We start from the raw sequence: 20,271 nt of genomic DNA, 5'->3' as shown, positions 1-20,271 counted from the left end.
CACTTGAATTGTACCGTTTATTCACTGAGTAAACATGTATGATTAAATTCTGTAGGTAATTCAGAAATAATCTAGTTGCAGAAGTCATTTGAAGTTTGACAAATACCAGAGATATTTATTTCCAAAAACTATTCTCCAACATTTTGAAGATGTCTCCTACATTGAAAAACTGTTTAAATATAGAGTATAAATTGAATTCCTGACAGTTTAGAATTTTGGTCGACCATATGGGCGCCTCCTTCCCCATACACTAACCCTCCTACAGCTACAACAGTATCCATCATCTTGGTATGGAACACAATCATGACATGGCTTGTCAGTACTTTTATCAAGAACTGGACAATTAGAAGGAAGATTACAACCAAGTGCTGAAATAATACAAAGAAATGTACCATTTTACACACTTTATCAACTTTATAACTATTTACAAATTATTGCGGATTATTCTTATTCGTACAGCGAAGGTAAGAAAATCGACGATTAAAGTTGACCACCTAAATTATCTGTTGACTTTATTCCGTATATCTTTATATTCTCAACGACACTTGTGGATTAATGTAAATATACATCGGTATGAACAAGCTTTATCACCAAAAACAGGGCAAAACTGCACAATAAGCAACGAAAGCAAAATTATTATCGGCATTATTATATATAACGAAAATATATCATTGAAGACCAATGGGTGCCCTTGGGCTGACATTTTTAGCCCGGTTGGGTTGATTCTTTGACAAATACAGAGTACACCATACCTATTCTCGTTATATTTTGGCTTTTTATTTCTTGGGGGGTGGGTGTTTGGTTTAATAATAGAAACGCTAAAGCGAATTTCAAAACTTACTGGCTGATCGACAATTAATACTAAACACAAACTTGTCGTGTCAGATGATTTACAGATGATACAAATAATGACGAAAAGGAAATAAATCTTTCTTGGAAAAAAATCATTTTTTTATGTTAATGTTTGGGAGGAAACTGGGACAATTGACAAGATGTCGTCATTGCACACAAAATTGATAGGAACAACCATAATTGCTTGATTTCAGAATTAACTCTTAAGATAAAATTTCCCTGGTGTTAAGGTTACACATACAGGATTCCACAGAGCGGATAATGCAAAAGACAAGAAAAAATAAACAGAAATAAAACATGAGGAAATCACACTATTACAAAATCATTTACTCGACCTAGTACTAGCGCTATAAATATGTGGTAAGTACAGTAAGACAAATTTAGTGTCAAATCATTATAATAAACAAACGGGTCGTCAAATAATTAACAATAATAACAAAGGAAATATCAAGAACATAATATCCTCATCACTACTTACGAGCAGGTCTTACTGAAAAGAAAGATGAAAATAATTTTACTGTATTCATCAAAATGAATAATCTCTGTCACTACTTTTTCCGGGACAAGTTTTTATCAAAAGAGAATTGCCATTTCCTGAAATACGTATCTGACACTTTAAAAGGGAGTCCATGCAACAACCAGGCATTGGGTGGAACACGACAAATTTTGTTTTCAAAATATTTTCACCCATTTAATATAAAAAATGCAACATTTCTCAAGATGAAAGTTTGTCTTTGATTAACTGCAACAATCAAAAATAAATAAATTACAAAGAAAGTATTGATATTCATTGAAGAAAGGGGGATAACTCTTTAATTTTAGCGAAATTTGACTGCTTTGATAGGGAACTTTAAAATCATTTTATGAGCTATTTATTGACAATTTAAAACAAACTTTTTACTATTTGACATACAAATCATATAAACAATAGATTGAAACAAAACATCAGTGGGATAAAATTTACCTGTGCCACCATTATCATTTGATTTGTCTAATTTTTACATGGGCAGCCTTTTAAGATTTGATTAAAAGAAAAAGCTCAGAGTTCTCTCTCTTTTCCAATGTACGTTGACAATATAGGTTCAGTTGGCTGGTAATGTCAATAAAAGGTAAGCTTTCCCAGAAAAACTTAGTCAAGTATTTTCTGTTGAGATTATATTGAAACAAAGACGTTTCTAAATCAAAATATCTTTTTAAACATTTAATATTATTGAATTTGATATATATATAAAATTTAAATTGAATATTTCTTGTAACTGATATCCTTCTTCAGCATATAACTCATAAAATTATATGAGCATAAAATTTACAAAACTTCATGAGCATAAAACTCACAAAGTTCAAGATCAAAACAGATTCAGACGCTGAATCGCGTACGCTGTGGGTGATTGTGCCTTTATCAAAGGCTCACATAAGCAACTGATAAGGCGCCTGAATGAAAATAACAAAGGGGGTATTTTTATCAAAATGAAAAGTAAAAATTTACTGTGGAAAACAATTTAGAAGAAAAAAGTCCTATATAGTAGTACGGCGTATTGATGTATAGCCTTAGACCAAGACCTAAAAATGAAATATTTTTTCTCGTTTATTCCATCTGGAGAAGTAGTTTGTAATTTCTTCATCCAAAAGCTTTCTCGAGATAGTCGTTTACATTTTGACCAGTTTTTATTATGTTCTATGATCGTAACAACAATGTTGTGGAGATCCTCCTGGGTGTGTCCGGCGGATCTAAGATGGCGACTTAGAGGGAGGTCTGGTTTGCATTTGTAGTCACTGCGATGACCATTCATACGCCTGTTGAAAGGTTGTTCTGTTTCGCCAACGTACTGCATACCACATCTGCACTGGAGAAGGTATATGGTATTTTCTGTTTTGGTCATTTGTTATTGGGTGGCTGTAAATCAACAGATATAGATCGGGGATTTGAACGTGCTAACAACGTCAGCCGTAAAGATCTCATCGAGTACAAAGCTAAGAAAAAGAACAAAAGGGTTCCTTTTGTGCTTACATACCATCCAGCCTTTGGGAAACTCACGCAGTTACTGCATTCAAATTTGAAAGACATTCAAAAACATCCCAAGCTCTCCATGGCCTTTCCTGGGGCCCCGGTCCTGGCATTCCGCAGACCTAGGAGCCTAAGAGATGACCCAGTAAGATTAGAGAATTCATCTCAGCCCAAACAAAATACAACGGGCCAGTGTCGACCATGTAGAGATAAAAGATGTAAGACCTGTACCCAGATGCTGCACACCAAAACGTTTAAAAGCTACTGCACTGGAAGGGAATTTGCCATTTTTTGCGACGTGACTTGCAAAATCGAAAATACCGCATACCTTTTCCAGTGCCGATGTGGTATGCAGTACGTTGGCGAAACAGAACAACCTTTCAACAGGCGTATGAATGGTCATCGCAGTGACTACAAATGCAAACCAGACCTCCCTCTAAGTCGCCATCTTAGATCCGCCGGACACACCCAGGGGGATCTCCACAAAATTGTTGTTACGATCATAGAACATAATAAAAACTGGTCAAAATGTAAAAGAGTATCTCGGGAAAGCTTTTGGGTGAAGAAATTACAAACAACTTCTCCAGATGGAATAAACGAGAAAAAAATAATTCATTTTAGGTCTTGGTCTAAGGCTGGTACAGCACTACATGCTATACATCAATACCCCGTACTACTATATTTGAACTTTTTTTTTAAATTGTTTTTCACAGCCTTTTTTTTTTTTTTTTTTAAATTGTTTTTCACAGTTAATTTTTACTATTAATTTTGATAAAAAGGGCCCCGTGCAGGTCCGGGTGTTAAAAGAATAGGCCTGCAGCAGCGCTAAGCTTGTCGTAAAAGGCGACTAAATAGTGCTCAGAAACCTAGCCGGGGGCTAGGCGCTCTGCCCACAGAGCAACTGGGATGTGTGCCCCAGGTGGTGGAATGGGGTACCCCTGGCATGTTACATGCTGGGGTTGTCAGGCTATAATACGGAAAACCTGACCACAAACCATAGTGGTGCACCGTGTTGGGAAAGATGCCACGTTCCTCGCACGTTAAAGAACCTTGCTGTGGTATTCGATAGGAGTAGGAACCTTTGCGCTCCGCCACAGGAGGCTAAATTGCCCTACCTTACCCATCCCCCTTGTTCTAGTGGCAATCAAAATTTGTCGACCCTATTATCCTTGTGACCCATCCTTTTTTTTTCTTCATTTCATGTTCATTTTATCATCCATTTCATGTTCATTGTCTGAATATAGCTGAAATATTGCTGCTCGGACGTTAAACCCCAACAAACAAACAAACAAATTTTGATAAAAAGGCCCCCATTTGTTATTTTCATTCAGGCTCCTTATCAGTTGCTTAAGTGAGCCTTTGATAAAGGTATAATCACCCACAGCGTACGCGATTCAGCGTCTGAATCTGTTTTGATCTTGAACTTTGTAAGTTTTATGCTCGTGAAAATTTGTGAATTTTATGCTCACACAGTTTTACGAGTTTTATCTTGAAGGAGGATATCAGTTTTCCGAAATATTCAATTTAAATTTTTACATCCTCTGGTGATGTTAAACATATTTAGACGTTTATATATATATATATAACGTCTCAGAATGTGACGACTCTATTCGCTACACTGCTCCATCGGATCAAAGTGATAAAGGGGAGATATGTAAACGTATAGAAAGGTCTGAAAAAATCCCAACGATGTTGGAACTGTCAAATTTGCGATGCAAATTTTTGGTCGTTCCCTCCGCGGGACTCGAACTCGTACCGCTGTGACATCTATGGCAACACCGCCTGCACAAAGTCCAGTGCCCTAGACCACTCGGCCAGCTAGGATATATAAAAATATAGCTTTCGCTGGCCGGGTCATTCCTCCTCGTAGGATTAATCTAGGACTGTAACTTAGTACGCGATGTATGGTAGTACGGGACAGTTCATTTAGATGTTATTATGTAGGATAGAGGATCAATTTAATGATGCATGTCACAACAAATCAATATTATACTAGGGTGCTGGACTTTGTGCAGGCGGTGTTGCCATAGATGTCACAGCGGTACGAGTTCGAGTCCCGCAGAAGGAACGACAAAAAATTTGCATCGCAAATTTGACAGTTCTAACATCGTTGGGAATTTTTCAGACCTTTCTTTATAAAGGATACTACAGACACTGTGAAGTCAGCCTCATATCTTGACCTACACTTAGAAATCGATGGTAAAGGAAAACTATTGACCAAACTTTACGACAAACGTGATGACTTTTCATTCAGAATTGTTAACTTTCCTTTCATCTGTGGCAACATCCCTTCGGCTCCTGCGTATGGAGTGTTCATATCACAACTCATACGTTATGCCAGAGCTTGCCGAAACTACGCGGACTTTTTGTATCGCCCTAGAACTAATAGGCTTCTGGAACAGGGTTATGTTGCTACAAGATTGAAGTCATCACTACAGAAGTTTTATGGTCGTCATCATGAACTACCGGTGCACCTGGTCCATGCTCCCAGTTTTAAGTGGAGTCGTAGTTGCCCATTTACTTTTGTTACTTTGTATGTATGGTTTTAGTTACTTTATGTTATTTGTTGTGTATGTCTGTTTTCCATGTCTGGTCTTTGTCCCTGGATTACATTCTTTTGATTACCGCTATAACCTTGGTTCCCTTGATTACTATATATATTTATATATATAATCATATGACAATATCACAATCGTGTTTAACATATGGGTTTCCATGTTCACAAAATAGGTTTGTCTGACAATGTTTGGAAGCTGAAATTGAACAGAAAATAAACAAAAGAAAACCAAAAAAAGCAAAAAAACAAACAAAAAACATTCAAACACTTCATAAATTTGCGATAACTTGCGTATCATAAATATAGTAATTATTTTTCATTTGAAATTTCTTTCACGATTATATTTGCAGCGCTTAATCGCAATCATGCTGTAAACATAACAACGTTAGCAAAATCTACTTGTGAACTTTAAATGTACCAACTATCATTGATGTTATTTAATACACATAGTATACCCCTTCACACTCGTGAACCTGAGCTAAATATTTGTATTCAGATCAGATTCCTCAAAAAATGATGACAAACTTGGCTACATCGTAATATACTATTTATGATTAAAACATATCAATAGTAAAATATAACATAACGATCGAATTAAAACGTCATTTGTACAAAATGGTTCCATATGACAAGTTGAATACTTACAAGATCGAGCCCACTGTACTGTAATGAGATTACAAGCATCATAAAGCATTAATAACATGACAAGTTGATAAGTCATTGTATTTCACTGAAATTTGAGCAGACTTAATACTTGTTCGCTTTAATGAAGGAAAAAAAATAAAAGGCAGTTTAGAAAATAATCTGGTTTAAGAATATCCAGATTTTTGCTTTCTAAATAAGAGTTAATTCGATAGAAAACAAAAATGATAAACCTAGAATTGAATAAACAAACCTTTAATACTATTTATAGATAGCAGCTGAAATAATTTATTGAAAGCTCCCTGAGAAAAAATTGGTAATTTCGCTCTTCGACTTTCTCTTGCCGAAACGCCACAATACCGATCCGTTAATCACGAAATTTAATGTTGAAAATAACATTAAATCATTGATAAAAATCTAATAAATACAGCAGGTTACTCACTTGGAAATCGTGAATAACCAAAATATAGTTCATCGATCACAGAACGCTTGAAGATTCAAATCATGCACTGACGAAATAAGTGTATTCGTAATTTCGTATATTTGCATGGCCACTCGTGAAAACATTTGTGTTATTCATTCTTTCCTATAAATAATCCCAATGTTATTTTTCTTATCACTTTTTATACTTACTTGGAATCCCTGCCACTGTCAAAATAGAAAATATCTAAGCATAAACAGAATAGAACAAAACATTGGTTTTTGACATAACGCGAACTCTGAATACACTTAAAATTTATCATATCATAACAAAACGTTTTCCATATCTCCTTTTCGAAATATTCACATAATGCTACAATCATTATTGTAGGGGTGTTATGGTAAAAGAAATAGCCAATAAAATGTAAAAATGAACGAACCATGTGTTGTTAGTGCATTAGTCAATCCAATTTGAGGCTTTTGCTATTTGAAATGGGTCCAAGTCATAAGCCAAAAACACGTGGTTTTTGTTTTTATTTATATTCAAATTGCTTTCAATTTTAACTGGTTACTCTTATAACGACGATATCATTGAAGATTTTGTATTAAAGGTGTAAGGTATTGAAAATGTATAAGGAAATTTTGACAAAAACTTTTCCAGTTATTGTTTTTTCCCTTTTCTATAGAAATCAAATTGTCATTTTCGTTTCTTTTTTTCAGTGAAAAGACACATATGTGCGTGAATAAATAAAACAGCCCTTACTTCATTTGTAGATGAAAAACCGAAGTCTTTGAATTTTTTTTTTTGAATAATTAAATGATCACTACGTATTCATTAACAAAATACAGAATGTTCGTTTTAAGTTTGGAAGCTACATGTATTAGAATTGTGTATTCTAAAGAAGTGGTGCGTTTATGTTATTGTTAAGTATATGAAAGGTTCAACTTACCGGTATAAACACTAGCTTTGTTTACTATCCCACTGCAGGCTTCACAAATGTGAGGAACGTGGTCATACGGTTCTAAGTAAATCATTTTAAAAATGCATATGTGAGGTTTGTAAGCATTCTAGCTGAGACAATTAATTGCTTGTAGTTTGTCAACCGAGCAATATTTGATGCAATTTTATATCCTCGACTTTGACATCGTTAAAAAAGGAAAAATTAAGCAATAGGAAGTAACTCAACAACCAGCCAAACTGATTTACTACACCCGTTTGGAGCAATGGACCGCAGTAGACTTAAAATTCATAGGGGCTGCGGTAAGTACTTGGATACTTTTAAATTACTTATTTAAAATCCTTTAGGTACTTTTGGAAGTGAAAATAGTTCAAGTTTCGAAAGAAAAAAATGTTTACTATTATTCCTTTCCCCAATGAGACCTCTCACCGGGTTGTCGTGGATTGCAGTGTTACGTTGCCTTGAAAAACTTGCTAAAATGGCTTGCATTCCATAAATATAAAATAGGGCTATTAACATAAGATCATGCCTGTTGAATTCATCGTATACAGCATATATAAATCCTTTTGGGTTGTAGAATTGGTTCGGTTTAGGCAAGTATTCGATTTACTTATATTAGGTTCAATGTACATTGAAACTGACACAAGGGGGTTAAAAATGTGTCTGGTGTAGAAAGGTTTTCGGCTTTTAGACAGGTTTTCGGCTTTTAGACAGGATTCACTGTTTCAGGCAATACCAAAAACAAAAACACAGTTTTATGCTGTGATTAAGCATTTCTCCCCGATCAAAACATGTCAACCAATTGTATTTTAACCACTTAAAATTTGCGCAGTAGAGTGAAATACATAGAGAATATACAGGTAAACAAGACAAGCATGAGTCCATTTGAATCCTTAAAGCAACTGATATTTTATGAGAATACAAAAAAGCATTCAACACCAATTTAAGATTTCATTGTTGTTATAACCCGGGGTTCAAACCTCACACAAGGGGCGATTGTGTATTTATTAAAAATTGTAGCGGATCAAATGCATTAAAAATTCAAGAAAGCATCTTGTCATCCAATAAATGTCAGCCTGTTACATGTATATGTGAATAATAATAATGTGAAAACTGTAACCACATTGAGTAAGATAAAAATGAACTTAATACAAATAAAATACAAATAGAACATAATATAGTGAAAATGGTAAAATATATAGCATGCCTTCATCAGCTCCACTAAGGAGTTAACTCTTTAGCTAAATCGATTAGATTGTGAGGTCCCGGGTTGGTTCCAACAGCTACATATACCACCGGATGACTTTTCACAATAATGATTGATCAACAAAATTCAAGATCCTTATTTTGAAAGTCATTTGATTTTCTTTAGCCCGTGTTGGTCGTTGGTGTCTTCTAATCTCGACGAAATGTATTTGCTCCAGACGAAGGGCTGTAGGACCGAAAATGTACGCCTCTCTTTCAATCACGTTTCATTTGTATTTAGCTCTTTTTTACCTTTAAAATGCGACTACTTTTCACATACCTATTATTCATATTTGTGATTAATTAAGCCACGTTCCGTTATCATTTTCGATTGGTTACATGTATAGCCATTAAGTGTTTTTATCATTGTTGTGTAAAGATATTAATTTGCTTACTTGTTGTCTTTTTAAGAGGCTGTCAATGTAAAAATCAGGAAGACCATAAATGAGTGGCACAGGGTAAATTTTATCCCACTGATTTTTTGCTCCATTGTATTGTAAAAATGATTTTAATGATGTTCCCTAACAAAGCAACCAAATTTTGCTCATTCTAAAGAATTATCTCCCTAAATGCTTTCTATGTAAATCATTCCTTTTTAATCGTTGCAGTTAATCCGAAACCAACTTTAAATTTGACAGAAGATGCATTTGCGATATGAAATGGGTGGATTTTTTTTTAAACATTTTGTACGTGCCACCCACTGCCTAGTTTTTGCCTTGACACACTCTTCAATGAAATTTACAAACACAAAAAGTCAAAGACCGAAAGAAACGGATGATTTCTTTCTCTAACCTAACTTTATTTGTAATTCCCTGACATCCGTGTGTAACAGCTTACATGAACAAGCGTTCTGATTGACCTCATATGTTAAAAAAGTAAAATACTATCGTGCTTTTAAGTGTAAGTATTTTTAAGAATCAGACAAAATGGGAAAAATTAGAAACATGCATGCCCAAAATCCACCGATCTGACAATAAGATATCACTCAAGGATGCTTTCTCTATTTGAAAAGAGCATTGTTTAATTTCTGCGTCGTTGGATAGAATATTAGAAAAATTGAGTTTTCAACAGAGTCATCTGCCCTTGAAATGTTCATTGTCAGTGCATTTCAATGCAATAATAACGCAATGGTGCAAGCGTGATATGGAAAATCATGTTTATTTTTCCTTGATTCTGATGGAGCAAACAGTCTAATTACACTATCAAAATAATGTTTTTTTTTTCATACCATGTTTCACCGAGTGCCTGATTCTTACAAGGACTTACACTTAACGGCTTTAACTAAGGCAGGTCGCATCATTATGTTAATGAGCCTTCTCTTTTTCTTACACCATCTTGTTTCACATTTGGAATTGCCTGTTGTCATTGAGTAACCATAGAGAAAGACATGTGGATAAAAACATGTAATATACTTCAGAAAATACATTACTGTGTCCATTCAGGGGAAACGAGGTTAAACGCTAATAAACTTACTGAACTGTGTCTGATAAAGCCATGCTACACGGAAATGTTTGTCATATGGAACCTCTTTCCCGCAAGTATAGAAGTTGGTGCCTTTAACCCTGAAAACATTATTAATTACATAGATTCATGGAAATCGATAGAAGCATGAGAATTTACAAGCTCCAAAAATCGTCGACAAACTGACACTGCACAGCTCTGTAAGAAAATGCAAGAATCTTGCAAAGTCGAGAATATAGTGCCCGAGAATTTCGGACATTCTTCAGCCTGTTTGCAGCGGTTAGTAAGACAAGAATTGAATGCCTGTCACTGAATAGAGCCTTGGGAATCTTTAGATAGTAATGACTTTTCATTTAATTTTTTGGGGGTAGGAATAACCAACATAAATAGTCAGCATTCTGACTTACTTCGGTAAGCGGTTTTCACATTTGACCAATTTATCTTTTTAAACTAGAATATATCAAGTTCATCGTTACCATATATAGAAATACATACAACCATTGAATTGAGGAGATTCTTTTTTTCATACCGATACCTAACTAGCACTAGCATGAGTTTTCAGATAAAATTCCTTACCTCACGACACTAAATGGGCCGCTCCGCATTACACATTCGAGATCTCGAGTTGATCCGTCTTTGTAGTAGTTAGTATACTGGGAAGAATTTTTGGCATTTATAGCCAACTCTACAACTTGTTCTTCTCTATAGGCTTGAAATTTGTGACATTGCAAGCTGCAGCTGAAGTGACAAAGTCCGGCTCCATGAGCTGTAACATTGTAATGTTATTTGAATTTGGAGTTATTTATGAGTGTCCATAAGAGAATTGACGATATGAAGAAGTGAGATGTATAAATGTGAATAATTTCGTATAAACCCTAATTAATGCGATATTTTTATAAGCAACTAGGTGGGTGTTTCTAGTAAAGCAGAGACGTTTACCTTATTGGTGCACCTTGTCAATGCACCAGATTTGCAGTGAAATTCGGGTTGCTCAGTCACTTTCGTTTCTATGTACGTGCCATATTTAATCAAGGATTTCAAAACATGTTTTTTTTGGTTTATTCAGGGTTCGATTTAAACGTGTATCACTGTACTTGAAAGTTCAGTATAAGAATTCTTTTGTAAAAAGGATCAGGCACATTTTTGTCAATTTGTAAAATTGCATTCTCCCGTAAACATCATATATTTCAGTACAAAAGAATACTGTGCATTATTTCATACGGAGATTGACATGCAGTGAGAAAAAACTTATAAAAGCAATAAGTTTATAATTAGGACGAGATACAGGATATTCATATCCTGAAAAAAAGATTAGAACAAGAAAACAGACAAAAGCACCACAAATACATGTAGCAAATTAAATATTTACAAATATATATACAGTGGATCATACATGCACCCATATCAAATCCGGATATAGACAAAAGATGGAAACGGAGATATTGTAAACAAATCTGATCTCATGGTGGATATTGCAACACGATTTATGATTGTTTGTTTGTTTGTTGGGGTTTAACGTCCGAGCAGCAATATTTCAGCTATATTCAGACGATGAACATGAAATTGATGATAAAATGAACTTGAAATGATGATGAAATGCAAAAGGGATGGGACACAATGGGGTCGACATATTTTGATTGCCACTGGAAATAGGAAGAGGTGGGTATGGTCGGGCAATTTAGCCTCCTGTGGCGGAGCCCTATGGTTCCTACTCCGGGAGAATACCACAGTAGGGTTCTTTGACGTGCGAGGAACGTGACATCTTTCCCAACACGGTGCACCACTATGGTTTGCGGTCAGGTTTTCCGTATTATAGCCTGACAATCCCAGCATGTAACACGCCAGGGGTACACATCCCAGTTGCTCTGTGGGCAGAGCGTCCTAGCCCCCGGCTAATTTCTGAGCACTATTTAGTCGCTTTTTACGACAAGCTTAGCGCTGCTGCAGGCCTATTCTTTTAACACCCGGACCTGCACGGGGGCACGATTTATGATGTCGGCCGTCAAAGTTGTAAAGGGAACGACTTTTATATAGCGTATTTTCAAGAGGATTAGAACGGTAGACAAATACGTTTAGCAGGCTCTGTTATAACGCATGAACTGCGATTTACTTCATACGCATTGACTGAAGAAATGGTACAACAAAGTAAACAATAAAAATTATATAAACATAATAACATTTTCAAATGGAAATTGTGCATGACACAAGAGTTTGATATAATCATCATTTATCGACATCCACAATCGTAATAGGGTTTGTAAATCTCCTCCCATAACCCTGGGTATCCACTAGAGAATGAGCCCTTGTTTTCATCCAAATGCAAAGAAAACGTTTGTTGCCTAGTTAAGGATCCACAACTTCTGTGTAAAAACGATCATAAAACTGGCGCTTAATTTTATGTACCATATGATAAGTATGGTAAAAGCACAAAATAATTAAGCATTCTGATACTTATGTATCATATTATGTAGTACTACCTGGAAAGGGCAAACCAAATACAAATCAGTCTTCGGTTTTGAATGCTTTCAATGGTAGTAATTCCGGATAAAAAACAATCGAAGACGAGACATACAGATGAAGACATTAAAAAAAGAAGCTCTTTACCTGCGTAAACAAGGCCAATAACAATAAGTATACAGTGGATTCCGAATTTGTAAACCATTGGAAAGATGTCTGTAAGTAGTCAACTAGTTCTTCTGTAATTATACCATAAACAGGAAATGATGATTCATGATTATTGACCTTTTGAACTTTGTCAAGTGTTCAATCTTCGGTTTAAAAATAATTTCGAAAGTATCAATCAAATACTTCAAATTATCACGCAAAATGAAGAATTATAGCGAGTAAAATAGTTAATTTCAGTGGACAGAGTTGTCTTAGACTGGATGACCGTTACCTGATGAAAATATCTTGTATATGTAACTAGTTATATATGTTTCATAGAATTTAAACCTGCTTGTCAGTTATCCAATTAACTAGATAAGTAAGTTCATTAAGTCTGACAATGTATCTCATACTATTAAAATTATACAAGAACTTAAGAAATAAATCACTGAAACTCCATTTTATTTTTCACACGGGCTGACCATTTATGCCGCATTATTTTACCCCAACCGATAACGGCATATTAGAATCGAAATTCTAATATGACGTCTTCATAGCGTCAACCAGTACATGTTGGTACAACCCACCTTTAGCACATGCGCACTCAGTCTGTCTCTTTTCTTTCGCTGTCACATGGAGACAAAACACTCATTTAAAAACGTTTACGCGATGATTTAACGGCTGAGAGTTATCTAATTGAAATCAATTATATAAATACACACATTTACCACATACGATGACATGAATATACAAATTTAATCTAACTTCCATACGGGGAGGTTAAACGGAACAGTCGTTATTTTGGCTTCGCCTACTGAAATTTTTCACAAAAATTACCGTATTTGTCATATTAGAAGAGATATAATTCGTGGGGTAGATTTGTACTCATTTTCACATAGCTTTGGCATTTATATTCTCATTTAACAATTAAATAATTTGAATATAAATGCCGTACCCATGTTAAAATCGGTACAAATCTACCCCTCCACGAATTATTTCTTAAATCGACCATAGTTGTGGTCTCAAAGCATGTTAGGGACGTCATATTAAAATCGAAAATCGGGATGTCTGATATTAGAATTAATTACTATATAACGGGATTTTCGGGATGATCACTATTAATCGCGCGTGGTTAATCGGCGCCCAATGTTACGACACATATTTGATGCGAATTACTTATAGACGTTCATTGTAATTCCAAGGCTTTTGGATGTTAAAACGGACGAAATATGTTCCACACTCGACAAAATCTAAGATCTTCAATTGACTATATTACTCGCTGTAAGCATTTCACTCGGCAACGTCACTATCACATTTGTAAGGTAGCATGATTCAATTTATTCATTTTGTAAATGATTTTGATTTTTTTATTAAATGATATGATTTTATTAGTCAGAATTCTTCTAGTAAAGCTACTTTTAGATGAAAGTTCACATCAGAATGTTACAAAATAAAGAATTATACATATTAAAAAAAATCAAATCAAAAAGTGTGGGAAAGCAAGGAATTTGACGATTGAAGTACGGTCGATGTCCGTACTGTTTGAAAATTGAGTTGAGCACTGAGGATTTAAAAAAAATGTTTGTTTACATTTTGCTTCATGTAACATAATGCTTGCAATTAACTTAGAAATATACTTACTAGAATTTGTTTAGTGTTGTATATATGTAATATCGCAAACAAGTAGAATGTAGAGTGATGAAATTCTCAGGATTTAAAAAAACATGAACATATTCATTAAAAAAGTACGTGTGAATCGAAGCATACAAATTACATTGTCATAAACAGCTTGGTATAAATAAACGCTTTCCTGATTTGGATCAATGCACGTAAAAATGAGGCACAAGTACGTGTGCGAAATATATTCAGATTAACACATTTTAGAAGATTTACTGTTTAAGCTATGATACGGACTTCCGGAAACTTAAGGTTAAAAAAGATTACATGGACCGATGACCCTTCATAGTTGCGTACCTGAATATAAAATATGTTGGATGTAGCATTCAAGAGGTCTATCATACACAACATTTGCATTACCAGGGGCGGTTCCAGGGATTTTGAAGGTGGTCCAGGCTATTATTTTGTTTTTTTTTAGCATTGAATTGAAAATAAATTCCAACAAAAAGGGGGCTCATACCCCCGAAAACCCATCGATACATTACTGATTACTTCTCCCTTTTCCCGTTTGACAAATTTCTGTAATCTCAATCTACTTATCTGCTTTCGTCTGTAGCAAACCAAGAAGTTAATTTTGTGCTAGATTTCCGAAGGAATGCCTTGTCTTCTAGTATTTTTAAAACCTTTTATCACATCTTAATTTGTGACAGGAATATTAAGGTATTATATGTACTTTTATACGCGTGTTTATAAGGCCAATAGAAGAAAACCGAACACATATGCTTCAATTTTGTAGTGGATAAATCTCCATTATCGGTAAGTAGTTACGTGTAAGCCCTGCGAAATCTTCCTCCATATGAAATTCTTTCCAGTCTTTAGATGTAAAATAACATACTGTTATAGTATTAAGCTATTAATCAAATACAAACTTGGATTCATACGTCACGAACATCTATACTTATCTTTCTGTAATGCACACTTGGAAGTTATGACAGTAACTCCTCGTAATAAGTGGTAGACCTGGGGTTAGAGACATAACTTTTTAAATAATGTTTCAAATATGTTTGTATCATATTCAATTCCATCAAAGCCTATCAAGCTTTTATTTGAAACAGAAAGAAATGCCTACAAGTTACTGTGATGCTTACATGAGATGGATATAAAATGCTGAATACAAACGTTCCCATGATTGGTAAGAGTTGAGTCCCTCACCCTTGGTCTATGTCTTTGAGTACCAGAAAAAAAAATGTGACAGGAGGTGATTCGTAAATGTCAAAAACCAACCAAATTAACTTTTATCTCTTATTCAAAACACTTACAGACTTAGTTTGTCATTTGGTTGTTGAGATTAAGAGATTTTGAAACGGGAGCGGAGTCCAGAGTGCTTCCATGCTACTATATGCTCATTTTACTAAAAAAAACTCCTGACGACTTATCATACCAGTCTATTGGTAAATTACCATCAGCAACAAGGAACTACGGGAATTTACAAAACGATGACCTTTGGAGATGGGTAGGCCACATGTTCATAAAATACATCAACATGTATTACAAGGCAGGTTCTAACATGGAACCTACAAGGAAAATGAAAGATACTAGGTAAACCCTGCAGCACATGGAGAAGGGGTTTACTAGATGCGAACATGAAGGGAAAAAATAGTCAAGAACTGAAATGAAACAGATAGGATTGCCCAGGACAGCAGGGCCGGATCCAGACACATTGAGAAACGGGGGGGGAGGGGGGGCAGTCGAGGTTCCTCATAAAAAGGGGGGTGCTATGATATTATTTGCCAGTTTTTTGTCAATTGTGCACATAAAAATGACAGATTTTTCAATAAAAAGGGGTCCAAACCCCCTTTACCCCCTCTTTGGATCCGCAGCTAGAGTTGTATGGAAGAGGCTTGTCGGCGGTCTGTGCCCCAGGAGGGGTAAAATGCCTAAGTAGGTACATGGAAGTAAGTTGCAAGAGTTATTACATGAAAATGTCTTTATGTTTCATCTAAAATTTCACAGTTTTACCGAACAAAGAAACTTGGTTAACCGTAAACATGCAAGTATTATAAATAAAAAAACTAAGCATATTTTGTGCGAAGTTTCATAACATACCGTTATCTCAGTTATATCAATAATTAAAAAAAAATGATAAGTCATAAAAAATATGAGAATCCAATTAAATAAAAGCCAACATACCTATGATAATCTGTAAATTCAGAAATAGTATTCGTATGTTTTTACCATTTGTGCAGAGATACGAAGAAAGATAACTCGAAGTTGATTCATGGGTAAATTCTTAGGCTGACACACTAGAAACAGGCCGTGTGAGAATCGTGGCAACTCAATAGCAAAAGCCGATTCATAAATGTTTTAGAAATGTTCAGTGCTGCAATACTTTGAACATCACAGAAAGACAAACTCCTATATACTTTATGAGGTCACAATTCCTACAACCAGCAAGAACAAAATACGGCAAGTGAGGAAAAAATCTTATTTCCAAAAAACATATTACATTGAGTTAACAGGGGAACAAGCTAGACTTTGTCGGTGTTTGGGCCAAAAAATCACAATGAAATGTGCAGGGTACGCACAAAAAATAGGGTAGGAATGATACATATGTATCAGGAAATTTGAACAGACAAATTAATTTGTGTGTGAGTGTATGCATTGGGATGGGGGAGGGGGGTAACCTAATACAGATCTTAGACGATGAAGAAGCTTTTTCATTTTACAATAAAAGTATTTTCTGTAATTTATAATTATAATTAATGTGCGATCTCCTGGATTACCTTTAATTTGAGTTTTAATTTTAAGTGAAAAAAATAATAACAAATTAATTAAAATAGAAATCGAAATAGAATTTAACCAATGAATAGAAAGATATACGTCCCACTTTATTATCATAGTATAGCATTTACAAAAATACTTGATTCAGAATTGTAATGACAAGATATGAGCAAGTAAATATCAAATATATATAACATAAGATAAAATAAATGACAATATTTGAAATAGTAAAATAACATTTTAGAGGTTAAAATGTTTTTCTTTCAACATGACTCAATGCATTTAAATCTTCCATTTCATGTAAGTAATTCTTTACATAAATGAACGTCATAAAGGGAGATAATTTTGTTCCTTATTGAAGACAATTATTAAAGTGTACCTGGTCAATATGACAGGAATTTAAATTAAACCTGTAAACACACATGTTAAATGTACTCCTTAGAAACTTTGTTTTGGATAAGGAAACCATGAGAGTAAGATCATAATATCATAATTGTAAGCAACTCTTCACCATTGAGGTGGGTGTATTTAAAATGTATTTATCCTAATCTAGTAGAAATAAATTTATTCTATTACGTAAAGATATTACTAAGTCAGATTTTATTCGTGTGAAAGAAATTCTATTTTTAATTTTTTAAATCTGTGTAGTACTAACAGATGAACTAAGCCAAAAGCTTGAATAAAAATGATTCGAATAAGGCGAAGGGATATATAACGGCATTGTAAGGCGGTATTCATATGCATTCTGCATGTACTGGTATATATCTAGAATGACCAAGGTCCCACTTCAGCAGATAGTTTATTGACAATTCGTGTTGTACGTGTTAGTTTATTGTTATGCATTTTTAATTTTTCATTTCAGTTACGGTTGCATTGACATGATGGCGAAACCGTGTACACTGTGTTCTGGAATTTACAACACTTCTGCTAAGAATGCTTGTTGTTGGTGTGAAGACTGTCAAAAAGCATTGTGTGAAGACTGCAAAACCGTTCACCTTTCGTCAGAATTGCTAAAAAAACATGCTTTGGTTCATATAGAAGAGTATAAAGAGCCGAGTGAAACAACACTGCAAAGTGAGCTTCAGAATGATAACTCAATAGTGTATTTACCGCCTAGAAATATCAAGGAAATCGGTCTCAAGTTAAAGTTACGGTTCCCGGTTGACCAAACTGACTTAACTTGTGGTTTTACAACTACAGGGGGTGTTATTTTGTCTGATGGAGGGTTACTAGTATGCGATTATTGGGGTAACCGGAACGTAATAGAATATACCGAATTTGGGGTATACTTTCGGGATATCCCGAAAAGGGCTTTGGAAATTGTAGTAATTGATGATAATCGCGTGGCAATCACGACAAATAATACTGTCGAGGTTGTAAATATGAAAACAAGTGAGGTAGAAATGAAGCAAAAGTTTGAGCACACAACTGGATTGTGTTTTTACGACGGTAAATTGTACGTATGTGTTCAGGTACGAGGAATAGTCGTCCTTGACCTTAAAGGAGAAATTCTTGACACCATTAAGGTAGACACATGGAATATCAAATGTATAGCAATTAACAAGGACAAAATATATATTACTGATGACGGGCGTGGTGAAGTATATTGTTATTCAATGAAAGGGGAGAGACTTTGGAAATTTAACAAGAAATGGATATTGAATGAACCGAAAGGTATTGCCGTTGACAATGATCGACACGTTTTTGTTGTAGGTAGTAAATCAAACAATCTTGCAGTTCTTAGTAACGACGGGCTGGAGCACAAAGTGTTGTTGACTGTAGACAACGGACTTAAATGTCCGGTTTCGCTTTGTTACAACCAGAAAAGGGACGAACTGTGTATCAGTCACACGTACGGTGGTATTTCTGTTTATAATACATGTACCGTTGAACCAGAACCAGACAATGATATGTATACTATTGAAAAGAAAAAGACTGGCGTTTGTGCTATAGTATGAACAGAATACTATTTTTTTGATATATTTTATAAATAACTATTATATTATGTTAATTTGTTAAAACACAATATTTAGGACGTAACATAGCGACTACTTACTGGCGCAGTCCAGACAAAATCGTGGACACTTGTAGGGTTATTACTTTTGAAACCTACATATAGCAAACCGTTAGTTGGTATGCTTGATTCATTGCGTGAGTATCTGTAACTCACCGTGTCTAACCCCTAACGCATGTTTTACGGTTTCAGCGTCGGAGTCACGTTTTTTCTAACGCCGGTTTTTGTTAGTTTACGGTCAGTCATTTCCTGAGAAAATGTGTTAGTTGCGTAAGTAAATTACCCCGTAACTCCGGTGATGAAGCCGTAAGTCCTGCGTTAAGGGGTAAAACACGGCGTTATTGCACAACATCTAAATATTATGAAAAGAATGCGTTTTTACAGCCGCCTTGCAATAATCCACCAGTCCACACACTTGTAAACAACGTGATTGTTACATTTCAAAAGTTCTTTACATTATGCATAAACAAACTATATTTCACCTTTCAATGAACCATTGACAAGTTCTAGACTGAATACATAGTTCATTCAAATATTTGTTATATGCTAAATTCAGAATTCATTATTTTTTTGTATTATCCTTACTAATTTTAAAAAAAATATAATGTACAACATATGTAAATGTTGTCGTTTCGTTTAAGTGACCAACTCTCCAGACTTACAGTATAAGTCTTTGTAGTCTTCGAGCAAAATGAAAAATAATACATGCCTAAAAATTCACCAATATCACTCATTGGAAGTCTTCTCTATTACTTTCTGATCACTGAATCATGTAGTTAATGTTAGTATACTTTTCATTAGAATGTTAGAAATTGAAGTGTTTTGCCAAAGTCATACTCTGTCTTGAAATGTTTTTATTTGCTCGAAATAATAAATGACTCCCTATATATCGCGGGTCCACTGCATCGCAGGATGGCTAGATCAAGATCATGGAACGATGCATATGTTCAGTATTTTTAGTGCTTGACATAAGGACTAAGTATAAACTTTGAAACCACATATTTGTGAAGTTTCCTCTAGGATAGGAACATTAGAGCCCAAGTTGAAATTTTCATGTGATTTTGGCCATTTTCCAAATTTTCGATGTTTTTTTTTAAATTGTTGTCAAACTGAA

General features: G+C 34.8%; 2 protein-coding genes across 4 annotated transcripts; one reads left to right on the top strand and one right to left on the bottom strand.

Annotated features, from left to right (window-relative positions):
* Window positions 1–207: 207 nt before the first annotated feature.
* Window positions 208–12,834, bottom strand: LOC148626504 (uncharacterized). Its single transcript, XM_088571118.1, has 8 exons — window positions 12,746–12,834; window positions 10,718–10,907; window positions 10,154–10,242; window positions 7,427–7,498; window positions 6,690–6,704; window positions 6,060–6,077; window positions 1,331–1,342; window positions 208–368 (listed from the first exon to the last, which is right to left on the bottom strand). Exons 1-8 carry the CDS (start codon window positions 12,801–12,803, stop codon window positions 208–210), a joined length of 615 nt encoding a protein of 204 aa, XP_088427244.1. The 5' UTR covers window positions 12,804–12,834.
* A 4,667-nt stretch (window positions 12,835–17,501) lies between these two features.
* LOC148626503 (uncharacterized) lies at window positions 17,502–19,773 on the top strand. Of its 3 annotated transcripts, none has more exons than XM_088570554.1 (2): window positions 17,502–17,638; window positions 18,006–19,773. In XM_088570554.1, exon 2 carries the CDS (start codon window positions 18,022–18,024, stop codon window positions 19,099–19,101), a length of 1,080 nt encoding a protein of 359 aa, XP_088426680.1. In that variant the 5' UTR covers window positions 17,502–17,638; window positions 18,006–18,021; the 3' UTR covers window positions 19,102–19,773. The 3 variants fall into 3 exon arrangements, with proteins under 3 accessions (XP_088426680.1, XP_088426681.1, XP_088426679.1); XM_088570555.1 differs by having other exon boundaries at window positions 17,518–17,616; XM_088570553.1 differs by having other exon boundaries at window positions 17,518–17,661.
* The last annotated feature ends 498 nt before the right edge of the window (window positions 19,774–20,271 follow it).

The sequence above is a fragment of the Perna viridis genome, chromosome 2 (assembly GCF_037379345.1).
Source record: "Perna viridis isolate PV_CMFRI_1.1 ecotype Kerala chromosome 2, ASM3737934v1, whole genome shotgun sequence".
Classification (NCBI taxonomy): domain Eukaryota; kingdom Metazoa; phylum Mollusca; class Bivalvia; order Mytilida; family Mytilidae; genus Perna; species Perna viridis.
Note: the sequence above shows the minus strand (reverse complement) of the source record. Positions and strands in the feature narration are given on the sequence as shown.